General features: G+C 35.9%; 1 protein-coding gene across 2 annotated transcripts; it reads left to right on the top strand.

Annotated features, from left to right (window-relative positions):
* Positions 1-593: 593 nt before the first annotated feature.
* LOC136033944 (uncharacterized) lies at positions 594-26,392 on the top strand. Of its 2 annotated transcripts, none has more exons than XR_010619065.1 (5): positions 594-630; positions 13,967-14,125; positions 16,139-17,572; positions 22,716-24,511; positions 26,258-26,392. XR_010619065.1 is itself a non-coding variant. In XM_065714965.1 (5 exons), exons 1-3 carry the CDS (start codon positions 1,208-1,210, stop codon positions 16,447-16,449), a joined length of 480 nt encoding a protein of 159 aa, XP_065571037.1. In that variant the 5' UTR covers positions 1,193-1,207; the 3' UTR covers positions 16,450-17,572; positions 22,716-24,511; positions 26,258-26,392. The 2 variants fall into 2 exon arrangements, 1 of the variants encoding a protein (XP_065571037.1); XM_065714965.1 differs by lacking the exon at positions 594-630 and adding an exon at positions 1,193-1,217.
* The last annotated feature ends 1,510 nt before the right edge of the window (positions 26,393-27,902 follow it).

The raw sequence follows: 27,902 nt of genomic DNA, 5'->3' as shown, positions 1-27,902 counted from the left end.
TACGATAAAGGATTTTTAGTAATTTCAACAATTTATTCTATGGTCTTTGTGATTCAGGGGACAAAATTTAAGCTTTAATGCAAAGAGTTATTGACAAGGTATTGACGAGTGGGCAAACCTTCTCATATACCTAATAAAAACATACAAACATTGAAGTTTGTTACGTAAGCTAATTTGTAAGTTACATATATCTTTTACTAATGAAAACGTTCATAAAAACTAAAAGTTCTAGTTGCCTTTTTAAGTACCCAAAAAACTGGAGAGCAACTGGGCCTCCTTCCTCTCCTTTTTTTGCAAAATCATTTGATCAAAACTATGGGAAAGCCATTTAGCCAAATAAATTCGCTTTAATTATTCATCTGCGGAGAGCCGAAATCAAAACATGGATTAACTAAAAAACGTTCAGAAATTAAATAAAAAAAAAGTTTTTTTTACTGAAAGTAAGGAGTGACATTAAAACTTAAAACGAACAGAAATTACCCCGTATATGAAAGAGGCTGCTCCTTCTTCAACGCCCTGCTCTTTACGCTAAAGTTTTTACTGTTTTAAAAAGTAGAGTTGAGAGAAAGAGTCAAACTTTAGCGTAAAGAGCGGGGCGTTGAAGAAGGAGCAGCCCCTTTCATATACGGGGTAATTTCTGTTCGTTTTAAGTTTTAATGTTGCTCCTTATTTTCAGTTAAAAAAAACTTTTTTTTTATTAAATAGGGCTCAGAATTCTACTCAAATAATAGAAATTGCATTTTCAGAACTAAAGAATGTAGGCAAATTTCAGGGCCCTGTAGAGGGGGAATGAGTAGATGTGGGTACTTTAAAATACCTTCCTGGGATATACTTTAGCCTGTAGACCCATCCCTGAAAGTTTCATTTTTCTAACCTAACCCCTTTTCAAGGTAGTAAGAAGTCACTAAACTAGAATTTTACCAGTACTGGTATGTCATGATTAAGTTAAATAATCTTAAATTTTGACTAAATGTCGAAATATATGTGTTTTTATCAAATTGGGATTGGTTGGATCAATACAGCAGAGGACCCAATAAATTATATTTAAATGTTTTTGAGTAATTAGTATTTACTTTTTCTTGGGGGGACTTCAAACCATGTTATTGAAATGACTATAAATATGTTATAGCCCAGTTCTAAAGATGGTTTTTGGTCACATCCTACTTCCTCTTGTTTTGCCTTTGCTGCTTCTACAGAATTGCATATCATGTATCAGGGTAGGAGTAATAAATATTTTGTCTTTTAAAGACAGGACTCTAATATCTTGCATCCTTTGTATTAATATGAATAGGATAATCATTTCTCAGTCTTCCCTTTTTGTGAGGAAAATGGTTTGTGTTAGTGTTAAAATATGTGCTGAAGAAGAGACATGCAGTATAACTTATAAAAATGGTTTTCAAAAATGGAAAGAAATGTATGATACTATTAGGCCTAAAAAGGAATAGAAATAAACTACCTTATGTTACATATTACAAGTAAAATATTGTTTTACAAATCAGAGGTGTATTACTTATGATTAAAAGATACATTATAATAAGTCAACCTTAATATCAACATGACTAGTTCTTTTTAATATTGCTTCTCGGATTCTACCTCTAGGGTTGAAATTTGTTCCATCACCTAGTTAATAGGCAAATTAAATGTGTAATCTGTTTAATTTAATCAGCTGGCAAGAGAGGGTGAGCAACAGAAAGAAGATTTATTTTTAGCTTTAGTCCATCTAAAGTTTTTTAATTTCCTTGGCATAAAGTAAAGGTTAATTATAAGTTTGTTCTAGCTGGCACAGCTATAATAATTTTACCCTTATGTGAAGATATATAAACAAAATTTATTTCCATCTCTTTCAAAGATGCTGTCCATGAAATTTTCTATAATTTTCATTTCTAAGAATTAGCTAAAATATTTTTATGAAATATTAGATATGTTTTTGCATCTGATACAGTGTTTTTCTATGCATGAGTGTATTTTGTTTTCCTGAAAACTGGCATTCCTTGTTTAAATGCTCCAGCCTGTGGAGGAGCACTGTGTTGGCTAGGGCTATTCTGGTGTGAACTGTGTTAACCCAGAAGTTTTATTTTTCTGATGTGCAAAGTAGTTTTAACAAAATGATTATCTCAAAATGTTTGTCAGATGAGTTTTTGAAAAAAGGACACAAGGAGGCTAGATCTGATATATTTGGGGGAAAACAACATGGTTAGGATGGCTAGTTTTCCTCCAATCACTTTTGACTCTTACTAGTGGCACTAGAACTCCCAATCTTCAATCAAATGAGCCCCCTGTGAATTTTATATAACAATCCCTTCCATATGAAGTACCTCTGGGAGAAAAAATTGCAACCATAGGCAGTGCTATAGCACTACCTCTCAAATACTCCTCCCAGTGGATTAGCATTGTTTATCTCGCAGACAAAGAATATGTCCAAGGTAATGGCATCCTCATTGCCCAACCACAGAGCCAATTTTTTTGTTATGTGTAAGTACAGATCTTGTCATTGCTGACACGATCTCACTAGATAATCCAGCAAAGACAGTTATTTTCAAACAGAGTTTCTCTTGTTCTGCAATTAGCTTTGTGCATTCTATTGATCAACTGAGAACAGAAAAAAAAACCTTTGCTCAGTAACAGTTGGGGCTTCAAGTTCTGTGAGTATACTGTTGATTTTCAGATTGGTTAAAATCTGAAATACTGCTTTGGCTATTCTGATGGATTGTTTTTTTTTTTTTTTTTTTTTTTTTTTTTTTTTTTTTTTTTTTTTTTTTTTTTTTTTTTTTTAGTCACAATGGGAAGCTACTGTACTGCCTAAGCACTTGAAGTTTGTCATGTTTTTTGCCTTTATCTCTTAGTTGGATTCCCGTGGGTGAATTTCCTCATTTACATAGTTTTAGACTCTGTAATGTAGATATGTAATTCAGATTGTTCTGCTTTCTTTCAGAGTTTGTTCAGAAAATTCTGACAGTTTTGCCTGTCTCTTTGGGTTAAACTATGGCATTTATGAACTCTTTTGGGGAGGGGGGAGTTATGTGCAAACATAGTTGGCAAAATTGACATCCTGGAGAGGCTTTCTTGCAATTCAGATTTGATTTTAATTCCCCTGACTTAGATGTCTTTGACTAGGCTGAAGAGAAAAGGTGACAATTCAGTCTTGCTTTTTGCCAGTCATCACTTTGAGATATTGTGTGTTGCCATCAGAAGTTTTTAACACAGCACTTTGTCTCTTATTACATGGTAACTATTAGACAGGCTTGCTTTTTGGGAATAATGACATTAATGTTTTGAAAAATATAGATAATCCTTTTATTTAGATTGAACATTATTTTGAAATATATGACTATGTTTGACAAAGTATCAGTAAGGGGGATTCTGTGTCAGTTCAACACAGTGGCCCTGCTTTATCATCTTCGATTTTGATGAATAGCGATAGCCCATATGAGAAACTCCCAAACTTGAAATTATAGGTGTTTTGTTTGACTGGTGTCCAAGATATGGGTAATTGAACATTGCCCCAAACTGCCTGATTTATGCCAACCAGCCAACAGTTAAACTGCTGTATCTCGACTCCTATTGCACCTAGAAACAAAAGTAAAATACCAAATAATAGCTATAAATCTAGAAATAGTTATTTTTATTAACCAGACAAATATGAGCAAATGTAATCTAGTAACCCTCAACTGGGTCAGTTTGTCCAAACAGAATTTTATGTGCTTTTATTCATACAAAGCTCTTATTGTTTCAAACAACTGGTGAAAATTTCAGAGTGGGATCTTCAAGGTTTTTTTGTTATGATTTTTTTTTAATGACCACCCATGGTACTGGGACATGTCCCATTACATACCACAAGTGGTATACCACTTGATGCACAGAAAAGTAACTGTAGTGCTGTAGTCATAAATAATCTTAAGTTGTTGTAAGAATTATAATTTCAATTGGCAGTTTTTAAAGGAATCAAAAAGACTCTATGAAAAGGGTAATTTATTCTTGGTTAAATTTTCAAATCTGGGATTAATTTTTTTTTTCTTACCAGATATTGGTTATCCATTTTAAAATTTAATAAATCCAGAGCAAGAATTAAATTTTCTCTATGGAATGATTGACTGTTTCAGGTAAACAAAAATTTTCCAAATATTTCTACAAATTGGCTTATCCACTAGCTCCTCTCTATTAACAATCCAGGGTGGGTTACCATTATCCTATTTCTTCCCTGAAATCAGTTTTTCCACTGTTTTATAAACTCTACTTGCAGGTTGTCTAAAATGTAACTTCTCCAGAATTTCTCAATACAAATCTTTCTTTGCTTCCCCTGTTTGACACCCAAAGGCTGCATATTGTCTTTGACACATTAGAAAGTTTGGGAATTGCCTGTACCTTCTTCTTGTCTCTAACAAATGTTTCTTTGCAATTGTACATTCATTGTTCCACTGAAAACTCAGTTTACAGTGACTAGGAACTCTCTCACTATTTAGAGTCAGTTCTTATGCAATTGCTAGGAGTGAATTTTGAAATGTCTCTATTTTCCCATTGACATCTTCATAACAGTTCACTTGTGACTCAACGTCTGTTTCTTGTAATTTATTCTTAAAAGCTTCCCAGTTAATTTTCTTTAACTTAACTTTACTAGGTTCTTCATAATTTGCGTATGTACTATTATCTAGAGAAATCTCTACCAAAATGGGAAAATGATCACTATATTGGGAAGATTCCTTATCACTGATTACTGCAACTTTTGGAGTGAAATAATGAAGCTGACCCTATGGTCACTGATCTTCCTGTTCTGCTATTGATTCTAGTTGGTAAATCCTTTGGGGTAATCGTTTGGGCTATTTGTTTGCATGATTCCCAAACTTTCAATAATATTACAGAGTTTATATACTTTTTCTCTGATAGGCAAGTTCTCTATGCTTACAATTTGTGGTGACAACACTAGACCAATCGCATCATTCTTGTCTAACATCTTGTATTTGATACATTTAAACAAGGTGGGATTCTTTTTAATTAGTCTACAATTCTCTGTAACAATATAGCAAACAAGCAAAGCAAACTTTCGCATGCAAACCGATTAGGGTTCGCGTAGCGCAGGTGCCGATCTCCTGATTCTCAGCCCTCGGCCGGGGTGCAATGCGTGGTTGGGGGCAAGCCATCCGACGCTTTCCCGTGCTTTTCCCTAGATTTCTCTAGGTACCCATTTGAAGCTGGGTGGACTTTTGGCTTGTCTTACGGGGAAACGCCACTAACCCTCGTCCTAAACCAAACGGTCGGCACCACCGAGATTCGAACCAGCGAACCTTCGCTTGTGAGTTCGGCGCGTTAACCACTCGGCCACGGACGGACAATATAGGCTAAAGGAAAGATATTGACTACCAAGGTTTTCAGTTTTATCTGTTCCAAACACCTATATAGGGTATAAAAAATAAAAGAAAAAGGCTGGTAATATTAGTCTTAAGTTTCCCCTTTTGAAAAATACAACAGCAACTTGTTTCAAGAAACAATTATCCTACCATTGTTTTTAATTTATCAAATTGCTTTTAAGGGAGGAAGCCCATGTTGCCTAGGCCCTATCTGTTTTTTAAGACATGTGGCAGTCATAATATTCTGCGGGGGGGGGGGATTTAAGACCCATATTAGCAGCTTATTGTTTTATTTCAGCTTTATTTAGCCTAGGCTGCTAATATTGGTTGCAAGTGCTCCAAACAAAATTAGACTATAACATCCACTTGCCTCATGAAACCAAGTGTCTTTAAAAACTTTCAAAATACCATCAGTGCATGCCAATGGCTTGGAAATTAACTGCCATCAATTTCTTTAGAAATGATGTGCCATTTCTTCTATTATATCTTGTCACACTTTATGTTAGCCATTGTAAATTATTAATTAAAGCTGCTCCAGCTTCTGATCCGTGATCTGTCCATATTGACCATGACATTCTTGGAAATTTGGTTGCTACATAGCTCCTTGCCTGCAATATTAGGGAATATTATGTGCTTGACTTTGGCAAACATAATCAACACTGGCAGCCTCCAAGGTGATCTTCTTTTTACAATATCTGAAGAAAAAGATCTCAGACTAAATATTAGGAACAGATTGAATTTCACCATCCATGCCAAAACTATATTGCCATCTTCTCATGAAACTGTTAAATGTATTGGTCTGATTGCAACGAGATTGGCCTACGAAAGTCTGTCTTTCTGCAAACATATGAAAACAATGTCTCTAAAAGTCTTGCGAAATATCAAATTCTTTCTCGTTCACGCCATTTTTTCCCAATATTTTTTTAATCCAAAATCCAAAAACTCACAAGTACAAAAATTTCTTCCTCCCTAAGGAAAATAATAAAATCTACTCTTAACGAAAAATGGCATTTTTCAAGAAGAGTAGATTTTCTCTTATATCGACGACGAATCCAATGGCAAAATAAGATTTTCCCTATACTTTCTGAGATACGACCTTTTCTCAACAGGAAAAAAAAAAGATTTCATGGAATTACCGTTACTAAAACCTTGAATAGATATGTTTAAATTGCTAGAAGTGGAAACTGGCCCTATTGTTGACAGAAAAACGCCAACCCCATCTAGTTTTTGACGATACTTGTCATTTTTAAAGGCGTAGGAGGGGGCCTAGTTGCCATCCAATCTTTTTGGTTACTCAAGAATGGCACTAGAACTTTTAATTTCCTTTTGAATGAGCTCTCCTCTGATATTCTACGACCAATGGGTCGATACAATAAAAAAAAAAAAAAAAAAAAAACACTCATCTGTGATCTTTCTTCAGGCAAAAAAAATTCCACGTTTTGCTGATAGGAGCTTGAAACCTCTACGGTATAATTCTCTTATATGCTGAATCTGGTGTCATTTTCATTAAGATTCTATGATTTTAAGGGGTATTTTCCCTTTTTTTCGAAAATTGGGCAAATTTTCTCTGGTTTGTAACCTTTGATGGATAGATCTAAACTTAATGAAACATATATATATATATATATATATATATATATATATATATATATATATATATATATATATATATATATATATATATATATTTGAAATCAGAGTAGTCAATTCTTTGAATATATCTATCGATGTCAAAATTCTGTTATTTAGAGTTTCGGTTACTATTGAGCCGGGTCGCTCCTTACTTACAATGTCTGTTATCACGAACTGTTTGATAATAAAATAACAAGGTGTTTTAAAATCTCTTATCTTCCCGCAGACTTTTTAGATATTGTACATAAATTTTTGCTAATGTTTTACTTCCCCCTTCTGTTGTGAAAGAACCTTGAGACGAGTCACATCAGTTTGTTTTAGCCTTCTGTTATTTATTCAAGACATCTAATAACAAGTTGTGCTTCATAACATTTTTCAACAAACACCCGTTAATTCGGAAAAAATAGAAAAATTGAAGCATTTTTAACTTACAAACGGTTGATCAGATCTTAATGAAATTTGATGTTTGGAAGGATATCGTGTCTCAGAGCTGTTACTTTAAATCCTGACCGGATCTGGTGATATTGGGGGGGGGGGAGTTGGGAGGGGGAAACCTAAAATCTGTGAAAAAACTTAGAGTGGAGGGATTGGGATGAAACTTAGTTGAAAAAATAAGCACAAGTCCTAGATACATGATTGACATAACCGGAACGGATCCGCTCTCTTTTGGATAGTTAGGGGGGGGGGGTTAATTCTGAAAAATTAAAAAAAATGCGGTATTTTTAACTTACGAACGGGTGATCGGATCTCAATGAAATTTGATATTTAGAAGGATATCGTTTCTCAGAGCTCTTACTTTAAATCCCGACCGGATATGGTGACATTGAGGGGGAGTTGGGAGGGGTAAACCTAAAACTTGGAAAACACTTAGAGTGGAGGGATTGGGATGAAACTCGGTGGGGAAAATAAGCACAAGTCCTAGATATATGATTGACATAACCGGAATGGATTCGCTCTCTTTGGGGTAGTTAAGGGGGGGGTTATTCTGAAAAATTAGAAGAAATGACTTATTTTTAACTTACGAAGGAGTGATCGGATCTTCATGATACTTCATATTTAGAAGGACCTCGTAACTCAGATCTCTTAGTTAAATCTCAACCGGATCCAGCGTAATTGGGGGTGGGGGCAGTTGGGGGAGACTGGAAATCTTAGATGAAAGTAAAGTTGAATCTGACACAATTTCATTATCAAGGTTGGAAGTAAGACCACCACGATAGTGAATATAAGTAAATAGAAGATCTTTATCTGCAAGATGGAATCCTCCGGGTAGTGAATCGAGAAAGATTTCAGATCGGTCAGAATTAGATAATAAGTCAGTGTTCTTGTCGCCGGCGAGAACCCATTTTGTATTTTGTTTTGAAAGGTCACTAAGTAGTGTTCGTTGGCGATTACATGCTTGTGAAAAACTAGACGATGACTACGCAGTCTTTTTATCACAGGGGAAATAAATGTTTATAAATGTGGTATTACCACATTTTATCGCTAAGATGTTAGCGTCACTTTGCAATAATATCAGCTGAGTCTTGTGTCTGAAATAGATGGCCAGACCTCCCGATGGTCTTCCATGGGTTTTCTGGACGGCTCTCAAGAAGGTATAATGGGTCCGAAAACGCTTTAGGCTATCAACATTCACTTTAGAGAGAAGGTGCTCCTGTAGAAACATAGTATCATTTTCAAGCAGCTCACTAATCAGTAGATCCTTGTCTTTTGTACCATTAATATTAAGGGACACAAAGCTTAACGGAGTTTGAGCATTCATTTATTTGCGTTGTTGAGAGCCGATCGGAGAAATTTGCTTTTCAGACTAAAACTTACGTTTTCCATAGTGCATTTTGCACATTTTGGTGACGCTTGTCAAGGGGTTTCCTTGGAATTCACATGAGGGCCAGAACATCTGGAACACTTGGGATGTGCTGGTGAGTGGGAACAAGCTCCAATCAGGTGATCAGTACTTTGACAGCGAAAGCATCGACGCGGAATAGATTGAAAGGGCTTAGTGCGAAAAATTTCGTTCCCAATACGGATTCCCGACTGCAGTACCGCGTTCAGAGCGGTTTTGTCGATAAACTCGATGCGAAAAGTGCGAGAATCGCCGATTTGATTAGCATTAATAAGTCCCTCTACTGAGGCCTCTAAATCAGCTCTTGAATAGTTGTGGGGTATTTCACGGACAACAGCTAAAGGCTTTTTATCAATTACTTTGGTTTCAACGTTTGGAATGGAGCTAGTAACAGCTGCAGCCAGCGTGTCGACTGAGCGTGTATCACGTACCATCGCAACCCAGCTTCTGCTGTGTGGCTCAGATTTCGGATTTACGATCCCGTCGTGACCATCCAACGTTTCGAGCATTTTCATGCGAAGGATTGGGTCGATGAAACTTGGTGGGAAAAATAAGCAGAAGTCTTAGATACGTGATTTACATAATTGGAACGGATCCGCTCTATTGGGGGGGGGGGGGGGTAATTCTGAAAAATTAGAAAAAAATTCGTATTATTAACTTAGCCTACGAAGGAGTGATCGGATCTTCATGAAACTTCATATTTAGAAGGACCTCGTAACTCAGATCTCTTATTTTAAATCTCAGGCGGATCCTGCGTAATTGGGGGGGGGGGCAGTTGGGGGACCGAAAATCTTAGAAAATACTTTAAGTGGTGAGATCAGGATGAAACTGGACGGGAAGAATAAAAACCTGTCGAAGATACGTGACTGATATAACCGGACCGGATCTGCTCTCTTTGGTGGAGTTGGAGGGGGGGATAATTTTGAAAATTGAGGTATTTTTTAACTTACGAAAGGGTGACCAGAGCTTAATGAAATTTGATATTTAGAAGGATCTTGTGCTTTAAAGCTCTAATTTTAAATTCCAACCAGAATCTGTGACATTGGGGGAGTTGGAGGGGGGAATTCTTGGAAAACGTGAAAATTGGGGTATTTTTATCTTACAAATAGGTGATCGGATCTTAATGAAATTTGATATTTAGAAGCAATTCATGTCTCAGAGCTCTTATTTCAAATCCTGACCATATCTTTTGACATTGGGGGGAGTTGGAGCGGGAAATCTTGGAAAAGATTCTGGAAATCTTTTGACATTGGGGGGAGTTGGAGCGGGAAATCTTGGAAACATCTTTGGAAATCTTGGAGCGGGAATCTTGGAGTGGAGGAATCGGGATGAAGCTTGGTGGATAGAATAAGCAAATATTCTTGATACGTGATTGACGAAACCATACTAGATTCACTCTCTTTGGGGGAGGGGTTCAGTGATTTGGCGAGTTTGGTGCTTCTGGACGTGCTAGGACGATGAAAATTGGTAGAGGTGTCAGGGAGCTGCACGAATTAACTTGATAAAGTCGTTTTCCCAAGTTCGACCATCTGGGGGCTAAAGGGAGAGGAAAAATTAGAAAAAATGAGGTATTGATAACTTACGAGTGGGTGATCGGATCTTATTGAATTTTGATTTCTAGAAGCACATCGTGACTCAGAGCTCTTATTTTAAATCCTGACCGGCATTGAGCCTCTTATTTTCCTTTTAAATCAATCTATCGACTCATAGAATTTTGTTAGAGCTCATGCCATATGATCTCTTGGCTCTTAGCTGTTCTTGCCTCGTCACAAGAGCCATATGAGCTCTTGGCTCTTGTCTTATCATAGTATTGGGGTAGAAAATTTTTTTTGAAGATATTTCATAATATAAAATTATGGAACATGACATTTTTCTACAGACTGGTAAGCCACTCTCCTTTAATGCAGCAATGGCAGGGGCATAATCAGGTGGTGTAGGCAAATTAGGGTAGCACTCTCCACGTGTTGGTACCAAGAGAAGAAAGTGGAAGGTTATGTTACTTCTGAAGTATACTTACCATGTAGTTTTTCCTCTGAGCTTGATCTAATCGTCTCCAAATTCAGACAGTATAACTCTATTTTTCTGAGATCTTACATAGCAAAATTCTTGAGTGTGTTTTGAATAATTAACAAGCACCAAATTTTGTTCAAAATAAATATTCGCTGATTTGAACCTTCATAGCCTAATCTTGTAGGAAAAGGAAGAGAAAAAGAAACATCGTATTTCTGAGAATATTCATTCATGAAGTAGTTGAACCAGCTACAACACAAGTTTCTGGGCCCTAGTTTAAAGTTTAATTCGTATTATATATTAAGCATAAGTATAGATGCTTTGAAAGACCAATATTTTTCTCTTCTAGAAGTCTCCATGTCTCCTAAAAAGTTTACTTGTAAAAAGTATCGTTACTCAAATTTTCGTATTTTTTACTGGCATAATCATTTTTTGGAAATTCATGTTCACATTTAGAAAAGTATTGGGGTTCCCTTGCCTGTAAAATGCCCCCTTCATTCCTCTCCTGGAAATCTTAATCAAGAACCAGAATTTTCATTTCATCGCTTTTAACTGTTTCCCTGGTTTGACTGGTATGCACCCAACGCAGTCCAAAAAATAAACTGACCCGATTTTCAACGCAACGGCTTGAAAGGAAAAGACTATCAAAACAATTAAGTGCTGTAAAAAAAACTCCTGATTTGAACAGACAGATCACAAGACAGGATTAACACAGTGTACGTAGAGTTGAACTTCTGGCAATTAGTGTTCAGTCACATCTGGCGCGATTGAAAAAACTGGGTTATTCTGAAACGCGTGGGAAGGGTTAAAAAATGGGGTGAATAGAAAAACAAATTTCGGATTGGCTTTAAAACAGATAAAAGGTAATAAAGTAGTTCATTCTCTGATTCAATAAGTAAAAAACCGAGCAGCAACAAACATCAATTTTAAAAGTAAGGAGTCAAGTGAGTCAGCTGTAGACATTTTTAATAAGAGCAATCAAAGCTCAATAAAAAGGAGCAGCAAAAATCCACACTTTCGGCAGCTAGCTGAAGGTCGCTGGCTGTCAGCTTGCTGAACGAAAGGAACACTATGAAAATGAAGTCTTGATTCATACTTTGACGACATGTCTCGCCCTCGACGCCTTTACAAGGAAATTGCCTCCAGTATACAAGTTAAATTTCAGACGCGCTATGAAAATGTATGACATCTACATCCATTGGCTGGTTTTCACTCAAGCAAGCCGCATGCCGCGTAGTCAATTCAGATGGTTGGTAAAACTCCCTACAAACATATATTATAAAATCACGTGCCTGCAGCAAGCCCGCTGATTCAGACGCATTTCATATGGTTGGTCCAACTGCCAAAGTTTTCAGAAGTTGCACCTTATGTATTCCTAGCAGTAGTTTTCACACCATGATGTGGCAAAAACCATGAGACTTTGTCAGAAATCTCCTCAGAAAAAAGGAATAAAAACAAGTAATTTGTTGGCTTTAATATGGCTCATTTTGGAAAAGGGTTGTTTCCAGGCTTTGGGCAAGCCATGGATGGAATTAGTTATAGGCCCAACTAAATTGAAGGGAAATTCAACTTCCTTAAACTTGAAACCCCCTCACCCTATTTGAGATAGGGTTTGTGATATCAGAGCTGGATATAAGCTCTGATCCTAGGCATCTTTAGTCTAGCTTTCATTTGGATCCGTCGTTCCATTCACAAGTTATACTGAATTCAACAAAAAAGCTCGAATTTTTCCAGCACTTAAAACCCACTCCCCCTCGTTCTATTTGTGCTAGGATTTTCATCTAAAAAATTGATGCCTTTCTTGGTCTTAGGAATCTTTGCTTCTATTTTCATTGAGATCCATCACTCCACTCGCTAGTGAATTAAATGAAAACTCACTTTTTTCTAGCACTTAAAGCACCTTCCCCCTCACCCTAATCTCCAGGGCCTCCTAATCTCTAGGATCTTCATCTCCAAACATCATGTATCTTATGGTTTTTGGCATCTTTGGCTTAATTATCATTGAGATCAATTACTTCATTTGCAAGTTAAACTGAGTTAAACAAAAAATTCAACTTTTTTTTACCACTTAAAGCCCCCTCCCCTTCGCCCTAAATAAGCTATGGTCTCCGTCCCAGAAATTAATGCTTATGATACTCTTAGGCATCTTCATTAAATTTTCGTCGAAATTCATCCCTCCATTCGCAAGTTACACTGAATTAAATGAAAAACTCCTATTTTTTTAACACATAAAGCCCTCTTCCCATCGCCCTAATTAAGCTAAATTTAAATCGAAATAGTTCAATTGTAGTCCAAATCCGACCGGTGGCTCTCCCGCTATGGTCGATTGCATAGACGGGAGAACGGACAGACGGATCTCCTATACGGAAACCTATCTTGATGGATTTTTTCCACCATTCAAATAGGTACTGATGCCTGGATGATGATATGCTATTCTTTCCTTTTTTGGGATCCAATGAGCCAACATGGCTACTACCTAAGACGTCGCAAAATCTGTCCGTCCGTCTGTGCAATCGAGTATAGTGGGAGAACCGCCGGCCGCATTTGGATCTAAATTGAACCATAGATGCCAAGGACGATGAGACACATCAAGATTTAAGATGGAGACCCTAGCTCAAATAGAACAAGAGGAAGGGGGCTTTACCTGCTAAAGACAAGTTTTTCGTTTAATTCAGAGTAACTTGCGACAGGAGTAATGGATCTGGATGGAAATTGAACCAAAGAGACTTAAGACCATGACACGTATCAAGTTTTAGGATGAAGACCCTAGCTCAAATATAACAAGGGCGAGTGGGTTTTAATTGCTGAAAAAATTTAACTTTTCTGTGAACAAACGGCTCTGAAGTAAATTAAGAAGCTACTAAAGCCTAAGGTTTCTGTGTTAGCTACTGGAAGGATTTTAGACTTACAAACACATATTCAAAGCTTCAAATCCCGCACTCTATTCAGTGCCCCAATTTAATCTACAAATAAAATTTCAATTTGTGAAAATTCTGTTTATCAAATTATCACGCTGGACTTAGTTCAATTTTTATATTTTGGGCTATTTTTCACATTTGTTTTCTGTTTTTTTATGTCTTGGTACTGATTATTGAGAATATTTGATCATATTTCGCTATCTCTTTATTTGTTTTTGTTATAGAAGTTGCATATGCTTCACTAGACGATATCGAAACGATCGGAGGAACTTGTATTTCTTCTGTATCACGTGAGCATCAACAGCAACCTTTGAGTTTTGCATCCAGAATATCCAATTTAACAGCTGTGTTAGACTCCCAGGATCTGGATTACAATGACGAAGGTATATTTGAAAATAATAGCGTTTAAAATTAGTTTGAAAAGGGAAATTACCCAATTCACGCATCATCCAACCCAACTTAAGTACTTATCTTCCATTACCCCCCACATCCCGCTGAAGTACTGCTTAAGTTAAACAGCGTAATTCCCATCATTTTCTAAAATAGTCAGGTATAAGGCATGGAAAGGTGGTCATTCATTAAACTCATAATGGAGTCCGCTTCTAACGACAACCTCGCCTTTTACACCAATGAGTAGTGGCCGCTGTTGGGCTTTGGAAGGGCAATCAAAAAGGGGGACAATTCGAATCTTGTGTTTATTTGTAATTACCAAACATAAAACTCAAAAATTAAAGCTGGAGATACTTCACCAATTGAAACTGAAATGATCAGAGAACATTCTATTTCTACTCTTATCATCTCAGCATCAACTGAACTACCTGTGGGCGCTGCATCCAGAATAACTAATTTAACGTCAGAATCAGACTCTCATAATCTGGACAGCAATGACGGAGGTATAATTGAAATTAGTAGTGTTGCCAACTTAATTTGAAAAAGGAAATATTTTGTCAAACATAATGATTTTGTAAATTTTACAAGCATAACATCAATATATATATCAAGCAATATGAGCAACACAACATAATTCAAATTCGAGCATTTTATTAACCTCATAAAGTGGAGAGTATAAAGAAAAAGAAAAATAAACAAACTGACCATATAAATATAAACAACAAACAAATATGAATACAGGCCAATATAAACAAACCTATTTCGTTATGAATTCTTAATTACATTTCATTGATAACATCGTAAATTTTAACATCAACAAGCAGCAAATCTGAAAAAATGGATATATTAGAAATTATGAAAATAACACTAACTGAATAAAGCAGAAAAAAATATTCTAGTTTCAATAATTTTGAAATTCCAGAGTTGGGCTATAGGGAATCGATTGCCCTGATAAATTATATTTTTGTTGCTTCTTTTTCTTTATCACAATGGGATCGTTCATCCCATATTGTTTTATCACTGATGACGTAGAATGAAATTTTGAAAGTCAATATAAAAAATTTCCAAAAAGTTTTTATTCCAATATTTGAACGATTAGAAGAACTAAAATATGGTAGCCATGCTAATTATAAAAGAGCTTGAGGAAGAGCTACAGAATTAAAAACATGAGTTAATGACTTTCTAGCCCAAAAGTCCTGCTGAGAAATTACCCTACCAAAACTGGCAGAGATGCAAGAAATACCGAATTTTATTATATTTACTTGACAAAGGGATAGTGACCATAAGGAATGTCTGAATAAAGAAATGAGCATTACAAAAAATGTTTTAAAGTGTCACATTATATGTGACACTTAAAAAACATTTTAAGCAGGATTTCCCACACTTTTCGTAAGCCTATCGTTTGAAATATAATCAATCAGTCGGGTGCCCAAAACTATCCATAGGCAATTTCTCTGGAAAACTTCTAGCAAATCTTCTTCCGTTCTTCGGAGCGCCCATACTTCTGAACCATATTTGACCACTGTCATCGTTGTAACTTCCAATATTCTAATTTTGGTTCGAAGACATTCTGTCAATTGTTCAAAATTTTCTTCAACTGTGAAAAAAACACCCTGAGCCTTAGTTATTCTACTGGAAAGTTCTTGTTCAATTAGTTTTCAAAGTAAAATTGTAACACAAGTCTAATATAAGTTCAATTAGGGGAGAGGGGCAAAAAAGGAAATTATTCGTTAAAACCTATAATTGTTTTTTTAATCCCGTATGACTTTCAAGTTTTAAAGCTGATGAGATTTTTCATATTATTGTTTTAATTCTTCTATGAAGTGAAACTAGCTTCAAGTTTCGTTCTTTCATTTTTGTTTCATTCGAAAGTGACAGGCAGTGTAGATCCCAAACAGGTAACAGTTATAGAATGTTCACCTTTCATTTGTTATTGCTATGATGTCTAATTATAGAGTCGTTTTCACCTTATTTAATTTTAATAAAATCTTTTTTTCTTACTTTAGAAATAGTTCATTCTACTGTGTGCAGTTCTGATGGCATGGATCGACCAAAACTCTTTGGCCCAAAACCAATTGTGAAGGGGAAGAAGTTGACAGAGAAGGCTATTGAAGAAATAATTGCTGGTATTTGGCTGGCATGCAGGCGATTTCTCTTGAAAACATCTAGCAAATCTTCCTCTGTTTTTTGGCTCACCCATACTTCAGATCCATATTTGACCACTGTCATCATCATAGCTTCCAATATTCTAATCTTGGTTCAAAGACATTTCTTCCTATTGTTCCAAAGTTTTTTCAACTGTGAAAAAACACCCTGAGCCTTAGTTATTATATCGAGACATCACGTTTAAACGGTTTCTCCCCAGTATGTATTCTTGGGTGCTGAATCAAACTGCTTGACTCAGAAAAAGTTTTTTCACATACATTACATTTAAACGGTTTCGCCTCAGTGTATACTTTTTGGTGCCCAATCAAGTTGCTTGAATCAAAAAAACTTTTCTCACAGACCTCACATTTAAACGGTTTCTCACCAGTATGTATTCTTTGGTGCTGAATCAAACTGCTTGACCGAGAAAATGTTTTCTCACATATATCACACTTAAAGGGTTTCTCCCCACTGTGTATTCTTTGGTGCTGAATCAAAATGCTTGACTGAGAAAAGGTCTTGTCACATACATCACAGATATACTGCTTTATCTTTATATGTGTCTTTATCCGTCTTTTTAATGTTTTCTGTTTTTTTACTATGCAAGGAACTATTCAAATATATCTTGTGATTGTCCAGGTTTTTTGCTTCGGAATCTATTTCGAATGAATTGAAACAAACATTTGTAGAATGATTCTATGTCACAACTAGTGATGTACTTCCCTGTAGTTCTAACTCAGACGCGCTTGGTGAAAAATGACCACGTATAACTAAATGTTGACTCACATCGCCAATACATTCACACAAATAAATAGGACATCTTCTTGTCTCTCCCATTTGGTGTTCCATAATGTGAACAACAAAATTTCTGTAATCCCTAAATATTGCAGGGTAAATGTCACATTCCATTGGTGAAAGTTCTTCACAGCCGGTGTCTATGTGAAGATCTAATATAAAAAATGATTTTTCTACTTTTGCACATGAGGGGCAACGCCAAATACCAGCAGTTAATTCTTCAATAGCCTTCTCTGTCAGGTTCTTCACCTTCACTGCTGGTTCGAAGACATTCCTTCCTATTGTTCCAAACTTTTTCAGACAAGGCGCAACGCCAAATACAAGCAGTTAATTCTTCAATAGCCTTCTCTGTCAGCTTTTTCACTTTAAACACTGGTTCGAAGATATTTCGTCCTGTTGTTTCAAACTTTTTTCAACTGTGTAAAAGCACCCTGAGACTTGGTTATTCAAATTTTAACATCTCCAAAGAATCCACGGTCTTCACTAATAATAGTTCCAAGGTAAGTGAAGCTGACCACTTGATTGATTTTTTCGTTAAACAAAGTTCCCGTTTTTTCACTTATTCTTAGCGTTAATGACTTAGTCTTCTTAACATTAATTTTCAAACCTATTCTAGCTCCCGAACTCGGAAAACCTCTAAAAGTTTATTTTTTTTATTACACTTTTATCTAGGTTATTTAAATCATCAGCATAGTCTATGTCCTTGAAAGTTATACTTCCCCATTTTATTCCGTGTTCTCCCATTGCCTTTCATGTGCTTTTTAAGACAAATTCCATGAAAATAATTCATATAAACGGGGATAGAACACAACCCTGCTTAACTCGAGATTTAATGCGAAACTAGCCTCTATATAGCTTTAATACGAAAGAATAACTTTCCAGGACATAGAATACGCTGATGATTAATGCGGAAATACGAAAAGCCTTATTTCCTACTTTAACCAAATTAATATTATTCTCTTATATAGCAAAATTTTTTATTTTCATCAAGTCAGTATTTGTCTGATATACCATGTAAGGATAAGTCTGGTTTGTAATAGCGTAATCAATAATGTTAGTTGTGAATACAACTCACCAAAACAGACGAAGTCAATAACAAGTATCCATTAGTCAGAATCACGTGCGAATGCTTTGTCGTTTACTAGGATATAATTCCTCGAATGGCGCCACTTCTCAAATGAGAATAGTATTGACCCCAATATCCCAAGTCTTGTGGGTAACCCGACATGGTTAAGGCAGCCCTCTGCTGAGGCCTTTGTCCATAGATCTGGATGTTACGCCCTACCGCAGTTGTCCTGTACAGAATCTTCCCACGATAGTGTTCTGTGTCAAAATGCAATTTAACCCATTGCTGGGAGAAGATATGTAACTCACTGGACGTATCCTACTCCGGTGGGCCCTGCTGAGTAATACATCAGAGGGGCCTTCTTCCTTCTCTACCTGTATTTACGGTCCCCGGGAGAGGGTGTCCCAGTTTCATTTACGGACCCCTAGGATGCGTTTGCTCCTAAGAAAAGGATTGAAATCAATTTGAAAAATTGAGAATTCAAAAGAAACTGATAAGTCGGGCTTAGTGCCAAGAGGCTGTAAATATTTGTAAAATTTTGATATTTTGGTTTATTTATTATTTAAGGTGGGCGTCAATTTTCATGTATTGGGAAAGAAAGACATTAACTATAGAACAATTTTGATAAAGAATCATGACACCTTACTAACAATGACAGTTAAGGAGCAAAGAATAGGTTAAACGATAAATAACAAAAAAAAGTGTGCAAGATTTCAGAGTTCAAAGATTTATTCATCAATAAATACGAAATGAAAATACAATACTCTTATTCCCCCTCGGTAGTCAGGGATACAAGGGGAGTGCCAGGGATCAGTTTTAATTATTAAAATTTTACTCGTTGTCGAATTTAATTAAGTAATTTTGCTTATTTATTTTCACAGTTCAAGGTGATACTTATGAAAATGTGGTACTCACCGAAAAACTTCATAATTTTGAACCAATCTAAATAAAAATATTAAAAATGAGGTTTCAGTTACGAATATACCTAAAATAGGACTAAGGGCTTTTTTTTAAACCGTCCATGGTACTTTAAACCAATCAAAGAGTTACGCCTGCCAAAATTATGTTGACCAATGTAAAAATCCAGATTACAGTTTTCACTTCTTCTGGTCTTGATAGATGCACCCCAATTCAGGCTTAATTATCTGTTAATATGGGTATAAGTAAACTTCACCTTGATACATTTAGATTTGAAATTATAGTTATGTTAATCAAAGTTTAATAATTGAGAAAAAAGTACACTCTCCTAGAAGCCCCCATCCAAATTTTTACGTTTGTTAATTGAATTTCATTATTCCAGAGATGAGTAAACTGTTTTCAAAGTAAGTGAAATTTTGAAGAGTGGGAAGTGGCGTAAGTTAAAGACAGCTTTTATTTAACCAGAATAGAAGCCATGGATTATATTTCAAAAGGTCTGTGACAAAATTGAGCTACCAATTTTAAAAACTAAGTTTAAGGGTCAGGATTGAATTCACCAAGTAAAACCATGTTAGGTTCCTGGTGTAATTGTGATTTTAAAAAAGTTAAGCGTCAAAAATTTACAATCCAGAAAGAGCTAAAGAAAATATGCGTATTTCCTAAAGCCATTGTCTTTTTTTATGGTCTTCTAGACCTCTATCATCATGGTGATAGCAATGCTAAAAAAAATTGCCCCCTTAAAGGAATTTCTAAATAAGTGAAAATCATTAACCCGAAAAACTAAAACATTTCGGTCTATTAAAAAGGTTTGTAGGCTAAGAACGAAAGCTCAACATCAATTTAGTTTAAATATAAGTATGTTCAAGAATCAGGGGGAAAGGGGGGAAGTTTTCCTTGTAGATATCCATTTTTAGAACTACATAATTAGTTTCTGCTGTCTTTGAGTTTGTTGATACAATGGCCATTCTAATTTATGGAACGTTGTTGTTCAATTAGTTTTCGAAGTAAAATTATAAACAAGTTTAACATAAGTTCAACTAGGGGAGAGGAGTGGAAAAGGAAATTATTCTTTAAAACCTATCGTTTTGTAATTTAATCCTGTTCAAATTTTAAAGCTCATGTTGTTGTTCTTTGGGGTTTGACGCGTTCGATCAATAGGTCATTTATCTCTTATATTGCTATTAGTAGGTGGTTATTAATCTGCCGCAATTGCCTGCGTTGAAAAACAGAAATGAGAGTAATCCAGCTGTGCTTTGTCAGACGGTAATTAAAACACAAATATAACACAAATAAAATAATGGAGTTACGTCATTGTTGTCACATACTTCCAACAATAAAAATCTAAGCTCAAGATATAGATAATATAAAAGCAAATAAAAGGAATAAAATGTTAAATTTTGTAACTCTAAAATGAACTCTTATAGGGGTGAGAAAAAAATCTTATAGAAAATAAACCAAAACAGTAGTCTTAATAAATCTAAAGGTTTGTGCTTAGTCGTCTAGTCCAAGGAGGAGACGCGTGATTTCCCAGAGCGGAACACATTTTGCATGCCTTAAATGTCTTTTCATAGCAATTTCTTTGTATTTCCCTTTCTTTTTCATATTTTCTACTGTTGAAGATGATGTGATGTATGTCTTCATACACTCCTTATGTGTCCAAGTTGAGGGATGGGGCTATTTCCAAATGGAATATTGTTGATTTTGTCTTTTCATGGTTACATGTAAGAGGGAAGAGGGAAGTTAAAATGATGCGAGATGTGGGGTATATTTTTTATAGCTTCCTATAATCATAGAGATCTAGGAGCTGGGTATGGGAAGAATGGGTCCAAGCCTCTTCTTCCTCCAAAATTTTTGAACTGATTCAGCACCAGTAATAGGAGTTTGAGTGATCAGACCCAGTTGAGACCCTTGTGTTGCAGCCTTGTCTGCTAGTTCATTTCCTGTTATACCACAGTGTGCTGGAACCCATATAAATACAACTGATATACCCTTTCTTGCTAGTTGTATAACCAAATTTTCAATCTCAATGGTGACATTTCTTGGTTGATGTTAATGGTGTGAAATGTAATTCGAAGCTGACACTGAATCAGTGTAGACAATATACTCCTGATGTATGATCTCTGTTGGCTTGACATGGCTTGAAGAGAAAACTTAATTGCAATAAGCTTCGCAGAGAAAATTGTCAGGTTAGGAGGTAAACGGTAGGAAAGAGACACGCTCGAAGAGGGTATAACTACTAAAAAAATGCATTTTTTTTTCTGTCTTTGAGCCATCTGTGTAAAGTTGGATATAGTCCTGCTATTCTGCTAACTTTCCCAGCTATATAATTTTCATTATTGCTTGGGGAAGGCCCTTTTTTGCAATGCTCTAGGAGAATCAGCATCCAAATTAACAGTCAGCCTGCCATTCTCCATGAATTTTTCCATGCCAGGGAGGCAAAGGAATCTCTGAAAAGAGGGCATCTATGTTAGTTCAAAGTGGATATCAGGGTTGTGGTGGCTATTGATTCCTCTGTAGATAATGTGGATCTTGAATCTTATTTTCTTTGCAAAATTTCTTGCAAGGAGATATTTTCTTCCGGAGCGAAGAAACTGGATCCTCACAGTACATAGTTGCAGCGGGAATTGATTTTAGGCAACCAAGGGTTCTTCGTAAGATTGCAAGGAGGGCAGTGTCAAGTATCTTCAAGAGACATTTCTTAGCAGATCCATATATAAATGATCCATAGCCTATCTTAGAGAGCACCACTGACTCGACAATAGTTGAGGCAAAGACTGTGGGGGCTCCTCTTCTTCCATGGCATAGAGTATTAATGAAGTTTTGTCCTTGTTTGAGACTACCATCCTGATAGGATTTCCTTGTCATTTTTTTTGTCAAATACAACTCCCAGAAAGCTTGCATGTTCTGCAACTACAATCTCTTGTCCATTCAGGCTCACCACCGGTTTGAAAACAGCTAGGTTATGCATTTTGTGGAAAACACTAGCTGACTTATGGCTTGAGAAAACCATAGTTGTATAATTTGCCTGAATTGATAGAATATCTACAGCTTTTTGGGAGGCTGCTTGTAAGCATAAAGGGTCTCTCCCCACAACAGCAATAGCAATATCATCAGCATACAGAAAGAGCTTTGCTCCAACAAAATTTTCCAGGCTTATATCATGACAATAAACTGAGAAGAGAAGTGGACTTAGAACAGCCCCTTGAGGAAGTCCAATGTCACGAGCTTTTCTCTTAAACTCTTCTGAGTAGGAAACCCACAGGGAGGCTTGAACTCCCCTACCCGTCAAGATCTGGTAGATCCGATTTATGGAAAGTTCTTGTTCAATTAGTTGTCAAAGTAAAATTACAATACACGTTTAATATAACTTCAACTAGAGGAAAAGGGTAAAAAAAGAATCATTTTTTAAAAATCCCGTATGACTCAAGTTTTAAAGCTGATAAGATTTTTTATATTATTATTTTAATTCTTCTATGAAGTGAAACTACTTTCAAGTTTCGTTCTTTCATTTTTGTTTCATTTGAAAGTGATAGGCGGTGAAGATCTCAAACAGGTAACAGTTATAGAATGTTCACCTTCAATTTGTTATTGTTATGATGTCTAATTATCGAGTCGTTTTACCTTATTTAATTTTAATAAAATCATTTTTTTTACTATAGCATTCTACTATGTGCAGTTCTAATGGCATGGGTCGACCAAAACTCTTTGGCCCAAAACTAATCGTTAAGGTGAAGAAGCTGACAGAGAAGGCTGTTGAAGAATTAACTGCTGGTATTTGGCTTTGCTCCTTCTTTGCAAAAGCCGAAAAATCGTTTTTTATGTTAGATCTTCACATAGAAACCGTCTGTGATGAACTTTCACCTATGGAATATGACATTGCCCTGCAATATTTAGGGATTACAAAAATTTTGTTGTTCACATTATGGAACACCAAATGGAAGAGACAAGAAGATGTCCTATTTATTTGTGTGAATGTATTAGCGATGTGAGTCAACATTTAGTTATACATAGTCATTTTTCACCAAGCGCGTCTGAGTTAGAACTACAGGGAAGTACATCACTAGTTGTGACACAGAATCATTCTACATATGTTTGTTTCAATTCATTCGAATTGGATTCCGAAGCAAAAAACCTGGACGATCACAAGATGTATTTGAATAGTTCCTTGTGTAATAAAAACTGAAAACATTAAAATGGCGGATAAAAACACATGTAAAGATAAAACAATATATTTGTGATGTATGTGACAAGAGCTTTTCTCAGTCAAGCATTTTGATTCAGCACCAAAGAATACGCAGTGGGGGAGAAACCCTTTAAGTGTGATATATGTGAGAAAACATTTTCTCGGTTAAGCAGTTTGATTCAGCACCGAAGAATACATACTGGTGAGAAATCATTTAAATGTGAGGTCTGTGAGAAATTTTTTTTTTTGATTCAAGCAATTTGATTGGGCACTAAAAAGTATACACTGGTGCGAAACCGTTTAAATGTAATGTATGTGAGAAAACTTTTTCTGAGTCAAGCAATTTGATTCAGCACCTAAGAGTACACACTGGTGAGAAACCGTTTAAGTGTGATAATGCAAGATAGGATATTCTTCTAAATTAAATCTTAATAATCATGTAACAACGCATTCATAGAAAAAGTACTAGTTCATTTTTTACAATAACAATTTCTGTAATCTTGCTGAATCCTATTGTACTCTGCTTCTTTATTTTGCTGTTCTTTTATATTTTTATCAGTTCACATATACTGGATTCATTTTTTCTATGAATATATTTCGTTTTCTTCTTCAGCGGTTTTGTTTTAGTTTGTTCGTTCCCTTTTTCTATGACCCCCCCCCCAAAAAAAAAAGAATCCAGTATATGTATGTCTGTGTAAAGTCTATTTTATTCTTTTTATAATTTCTTGCCAATTTTCTTTGCTTATCCTTTTGATTTATTGATTCGTGAAATATTTTTGTACATTTCTTGATTGATTTTTCTTTTTTCATTTGTTTTAACTTGTCTTTTCCTTTATATATGACTCCCCCCCAAATAAGTACATTTGTATGCATGGTTGTATTAAAACCCCTATTAAGTCTATTTTATTCTTCTTTTAGTGTTTTCCCACCGTTTTTGAAAGTTTGGCCTGAAACATTGTGAATAATGATTAATGCAGGTTTTGGTCTGTCCTGAGAGAATTAAATCTTAAAAATTGTGATTATCACCAAGGTTTATGCCCTGAGAGGAGGTGGGTTTTCTGCTAATTAAGTGAGTGTTCTTATTATGTGAAGTTCTTTTCAAGTGGTTATATTGTCTTTTGGACACCAATTCAGATAATAAAGAAATGAGGAACATTTTTCTATCCATACATTTAAAAGACCGAAAGCTTTATTTTCTAACTTTGGAAATCTTAATAATCGTCGAAAGTAAGTCGGTATGTGTATGCCTGGTTGAGTTAACACCCATTTGAAGTCTATTTGTGTTGCGAGAGCAACACGTTGGTTTTGTCGTGTTTTTTTTTTTTTTTTGTTCCTAGCACCCCGATTTCAGCTTATTCCTAGAAAGTGGTAAGGGTCTAACCTCTGCGGTTTTTACGGAAAGTATGGACCTTAGGCCGGATTGATGAATATGACTTTACATTTTGGAAAGCTTCGTAGAACTCTTGCCTGGGGCCAAAAAGGATGGTTTTTGCTTGTCCTTGAGCCAGAGCCTATAGTGTGTGAAGTGAAGAGGAGTTGTATAGCCTATGTCAGAGAGGACTATCTGAAGTTATGCAGCCAAGCTTCCGTTTCATCAAACCATGTTTCTGCTTTCGAGTGGAAAGCTCCGTTCTAGCAGGCAAGCAGGCAGGCACCAGTTTCAAATTGAAGATGGACTAAAATCTATAAGTGTTAAATACATGGGACAGTTACCCTGCCCCACAGCCAATATATCTTCTTTGAGTGATAAATAGAAAAATTTAGAGAAGAAAAAAAGCGGCATTTTCCCACGGGTCCGAAAGTGCTGCCGTGATTTCGGCTGAGTTTATCATTCGGTTTTTCGCACTTGGGATTGCGGTAGAGAAATGGTATCAGATGTGCCTCTTAAACTTTAAAAGTTCTCTCATTGCTAAAGAAATTATAGTTTATCCTTTGCTCCTTTCTAAGTAAAGACGTTAGAAAGTTGGCCTACGGCAAAAAAGTCAACTTTTGAACTAAGACAGATAGATTTTTTTTCGACGGCAGTCGATAGCTTTTGATGAGCTGATTAAAGTATATGTCATCCATTTTTTTGTACAAAAATTCCTTCATGAGATATACCAGTTTGAAAGTTTAAAGGGGTTGACAACTTCAGTAGTAAGGTGCACACTGAAACCAAAAATAGGCCGATACCAATTGTGAGACATATAGGGGAGTTGTAAGCAGCAGTCGGCTGTTAGCTCATAATCATCCTCGGCAATGAGGGGTTCGCAACTCTTACTAGTTGGTGTACCTATTTTTTGTTTCCGTTGTATTTGATGGTAAGACCAATTTGGTTCCAGTGGTAAGACATGTAGGGGACTTGTAAGTAATAATCGGCTGTTAGGCTACAATCATCTTCAGCGATGAGGGGTTTGCAACTTTTGCTAGTTGCAATGAGGGGTCTGCAACTTTTGCGAGTTGATGTACCTATTATTTGTTTCCGGTGTATTTGATGATAAGACCAATTTGGTTCCAGTGTTGGTAAGTAAGACATGTAGGGGACTCGTAAGTAATAATCGTCTGTTAGGCTACAATCATCTTTAGCGAAAAGGGGTTTATACCTTTTTCTAGTTGGTGTAGCCTACCCATACTCACTGTAACCTAGAATTAAGTGTTTACGCAACGGCTACAAACGATTCCGTAAAACAACGAGGCAGTTTCGTAATAATTAATAAAGTGTCATCTATGATAATTTGATCCTTAAAAGTTACGGATATCTTTATAATACCAACTAGATTATATAAGATATTGTTCCAAGTTTTCATTCGTCACGATGTCTACGATTGAAAAGGATAAAGTTCAACTGGCTGCAAAGTCAATTTAGTCCCTTCTTTTGATACTATTTTGTTTTTTTTTCAACGCTGAGGAATGGCCTTTGATCATCTGATTACTGATCAATAGCGAAGAAACAAAACCAAAGTGTTGCTCTCGCAACACTTTAGCCGGCGAAGCCGGACAAAGGTTGCCGCAACACTTCACGTTGCTCAGGCAACGTAGGTCTAGTTTACTCTTCTTTTAATGTTTCCCACCTGTTTTGAAAGTTTTTTTTGCGTATCCTTTGGATTGAAACATTGTGAATAATGAATAATGCAGGCTTTGGTCTGTCCTGAGAGAATTAAATCTTTAAAACTATGATTACTACCAAAGTTTATACTCATGGAGGAGGGGGTTGTTTGCTCACTAAATGAGTGTTCCTATTTGGTGATGCTCTTTTAAGTGATTGTAAAGTCTTCAGGATACCAATTAAGAAAATATTGAAAAGAGAGATATTGGTTTTTATCTATTCAAAAGGCCCTAAAGCTTTATTTTCTGACGTAAGAACTTTAACAACTTTGGAGAGAAATTTTTATTCTTTTTTGGGTTCTTGACAACAAAGGGACATGTGAAGAAATATTTTGATGAAAATATAAAGCGTTATACCATTTTATTTTACTCCAAAATTGGCCGCAAATTCTAGTTTTTCAATCAGCACAAAACTCTGGTTTGTTGAATGAGCCAGGGGGATTGTGGCTCTGACTGGTTAAAACCCATACTGTAGGTCAAATAGATTTAATTCACAGAAAAAAGAAGCTCCTTGTTCTTGTTAGGAATATTTGTATGTGACGAAAAAATGATCTATATAGTCTTTTGGGCCACATATTTTACTTAATTTTTTAGACTAGGGCACTTCGTATAGAAGGAGCTGTTGCAGAAACTTGGAAAGGGACTCACTCTATTAGAAATTGAAAGACCAAGTGCCCTTTTAAAAGGTCAAAAATGATTGGAGGATAATCATTCCCCGCTCCTACATCGACCATTTCCCAAACATATCCAATAAAGTTTGGGTTAGCCATTTTGTTCAGCGAGGTTGAAAGTTTCAGTAATTGCGTCTTTGATGATGACAGTCCTCTACAGCCCTCAGGACAAGCAGGGACTACAAATTGTATTAATTGCTTTTTTTTACTTACAAGGTGGGGGGCTTATAAACTTCAGAAGGGGGTCATTGGAATCTATATCAATAGTTTGAGTATCCTTTTAAGAGTCTAAAGTGATCAAAGGGCAATAAGCCCCCCCCCCCCCCCCCACATCGCTTTTCCCCAAATACACTCAATAGAAATTTTGAGATAGCTATTTTATTTGGAATAGTATAAATATCATATAAAAAAGCGTTTGGGGTTGAAGCTACCCCTCAGAACCCGGAGGCTAATTTTGTAAGTTATGCCCTTGGGGCATATAAGATTTTTAATGGAAAGGGTGGTCGTATAACTTCGATGGATGCTCATTTAATTGGAAATTGAAATTTCTTTTTTTTAAGAGTCAGACTTGATTAAGGGCAACTAGCATCCTTACTATGTGACTAATGTATCTGATAGCCTTTTGTTCTAGAAAGTCCAAAGAACATATGGCAATGACTTTAGGGTCTACGTAACTAGCAATAGCACTGAGAAAAGGGTTGTAAAACATGCCATGGAAGCATTATGTTTTTTTAAAAGAAACGTATGCATACTTAAGCTTACTTTCCAAAAAAATGAAATACATTCCGGCGAGCCTTTCAGAGAAAGTTGACGGGTGTGGTGAACTATATCGAAACGCGTTATATGAATATGAGGCGTCAAAAGGGCGTAACTTAGAAATGAGTGAGCATATCAATTTGGAACTTCCT

This window comes from Artemia franciscana, chromosome 12 (genome assembly GCF_032884065.1).
Source record: "Artemia franciscana chromosome 12, ASM3288406v1, whole genome shotgun sequence".
Lineage (NCBI taxonomy): Eukaryota > Metazoa > Arthropoda > Branchiopoda > Anostraca > Artemiidae > Artemia > Artemia franciscana.
This window is presented reverse-complemented; position numbering and strand designations above follow the sequence as displayed.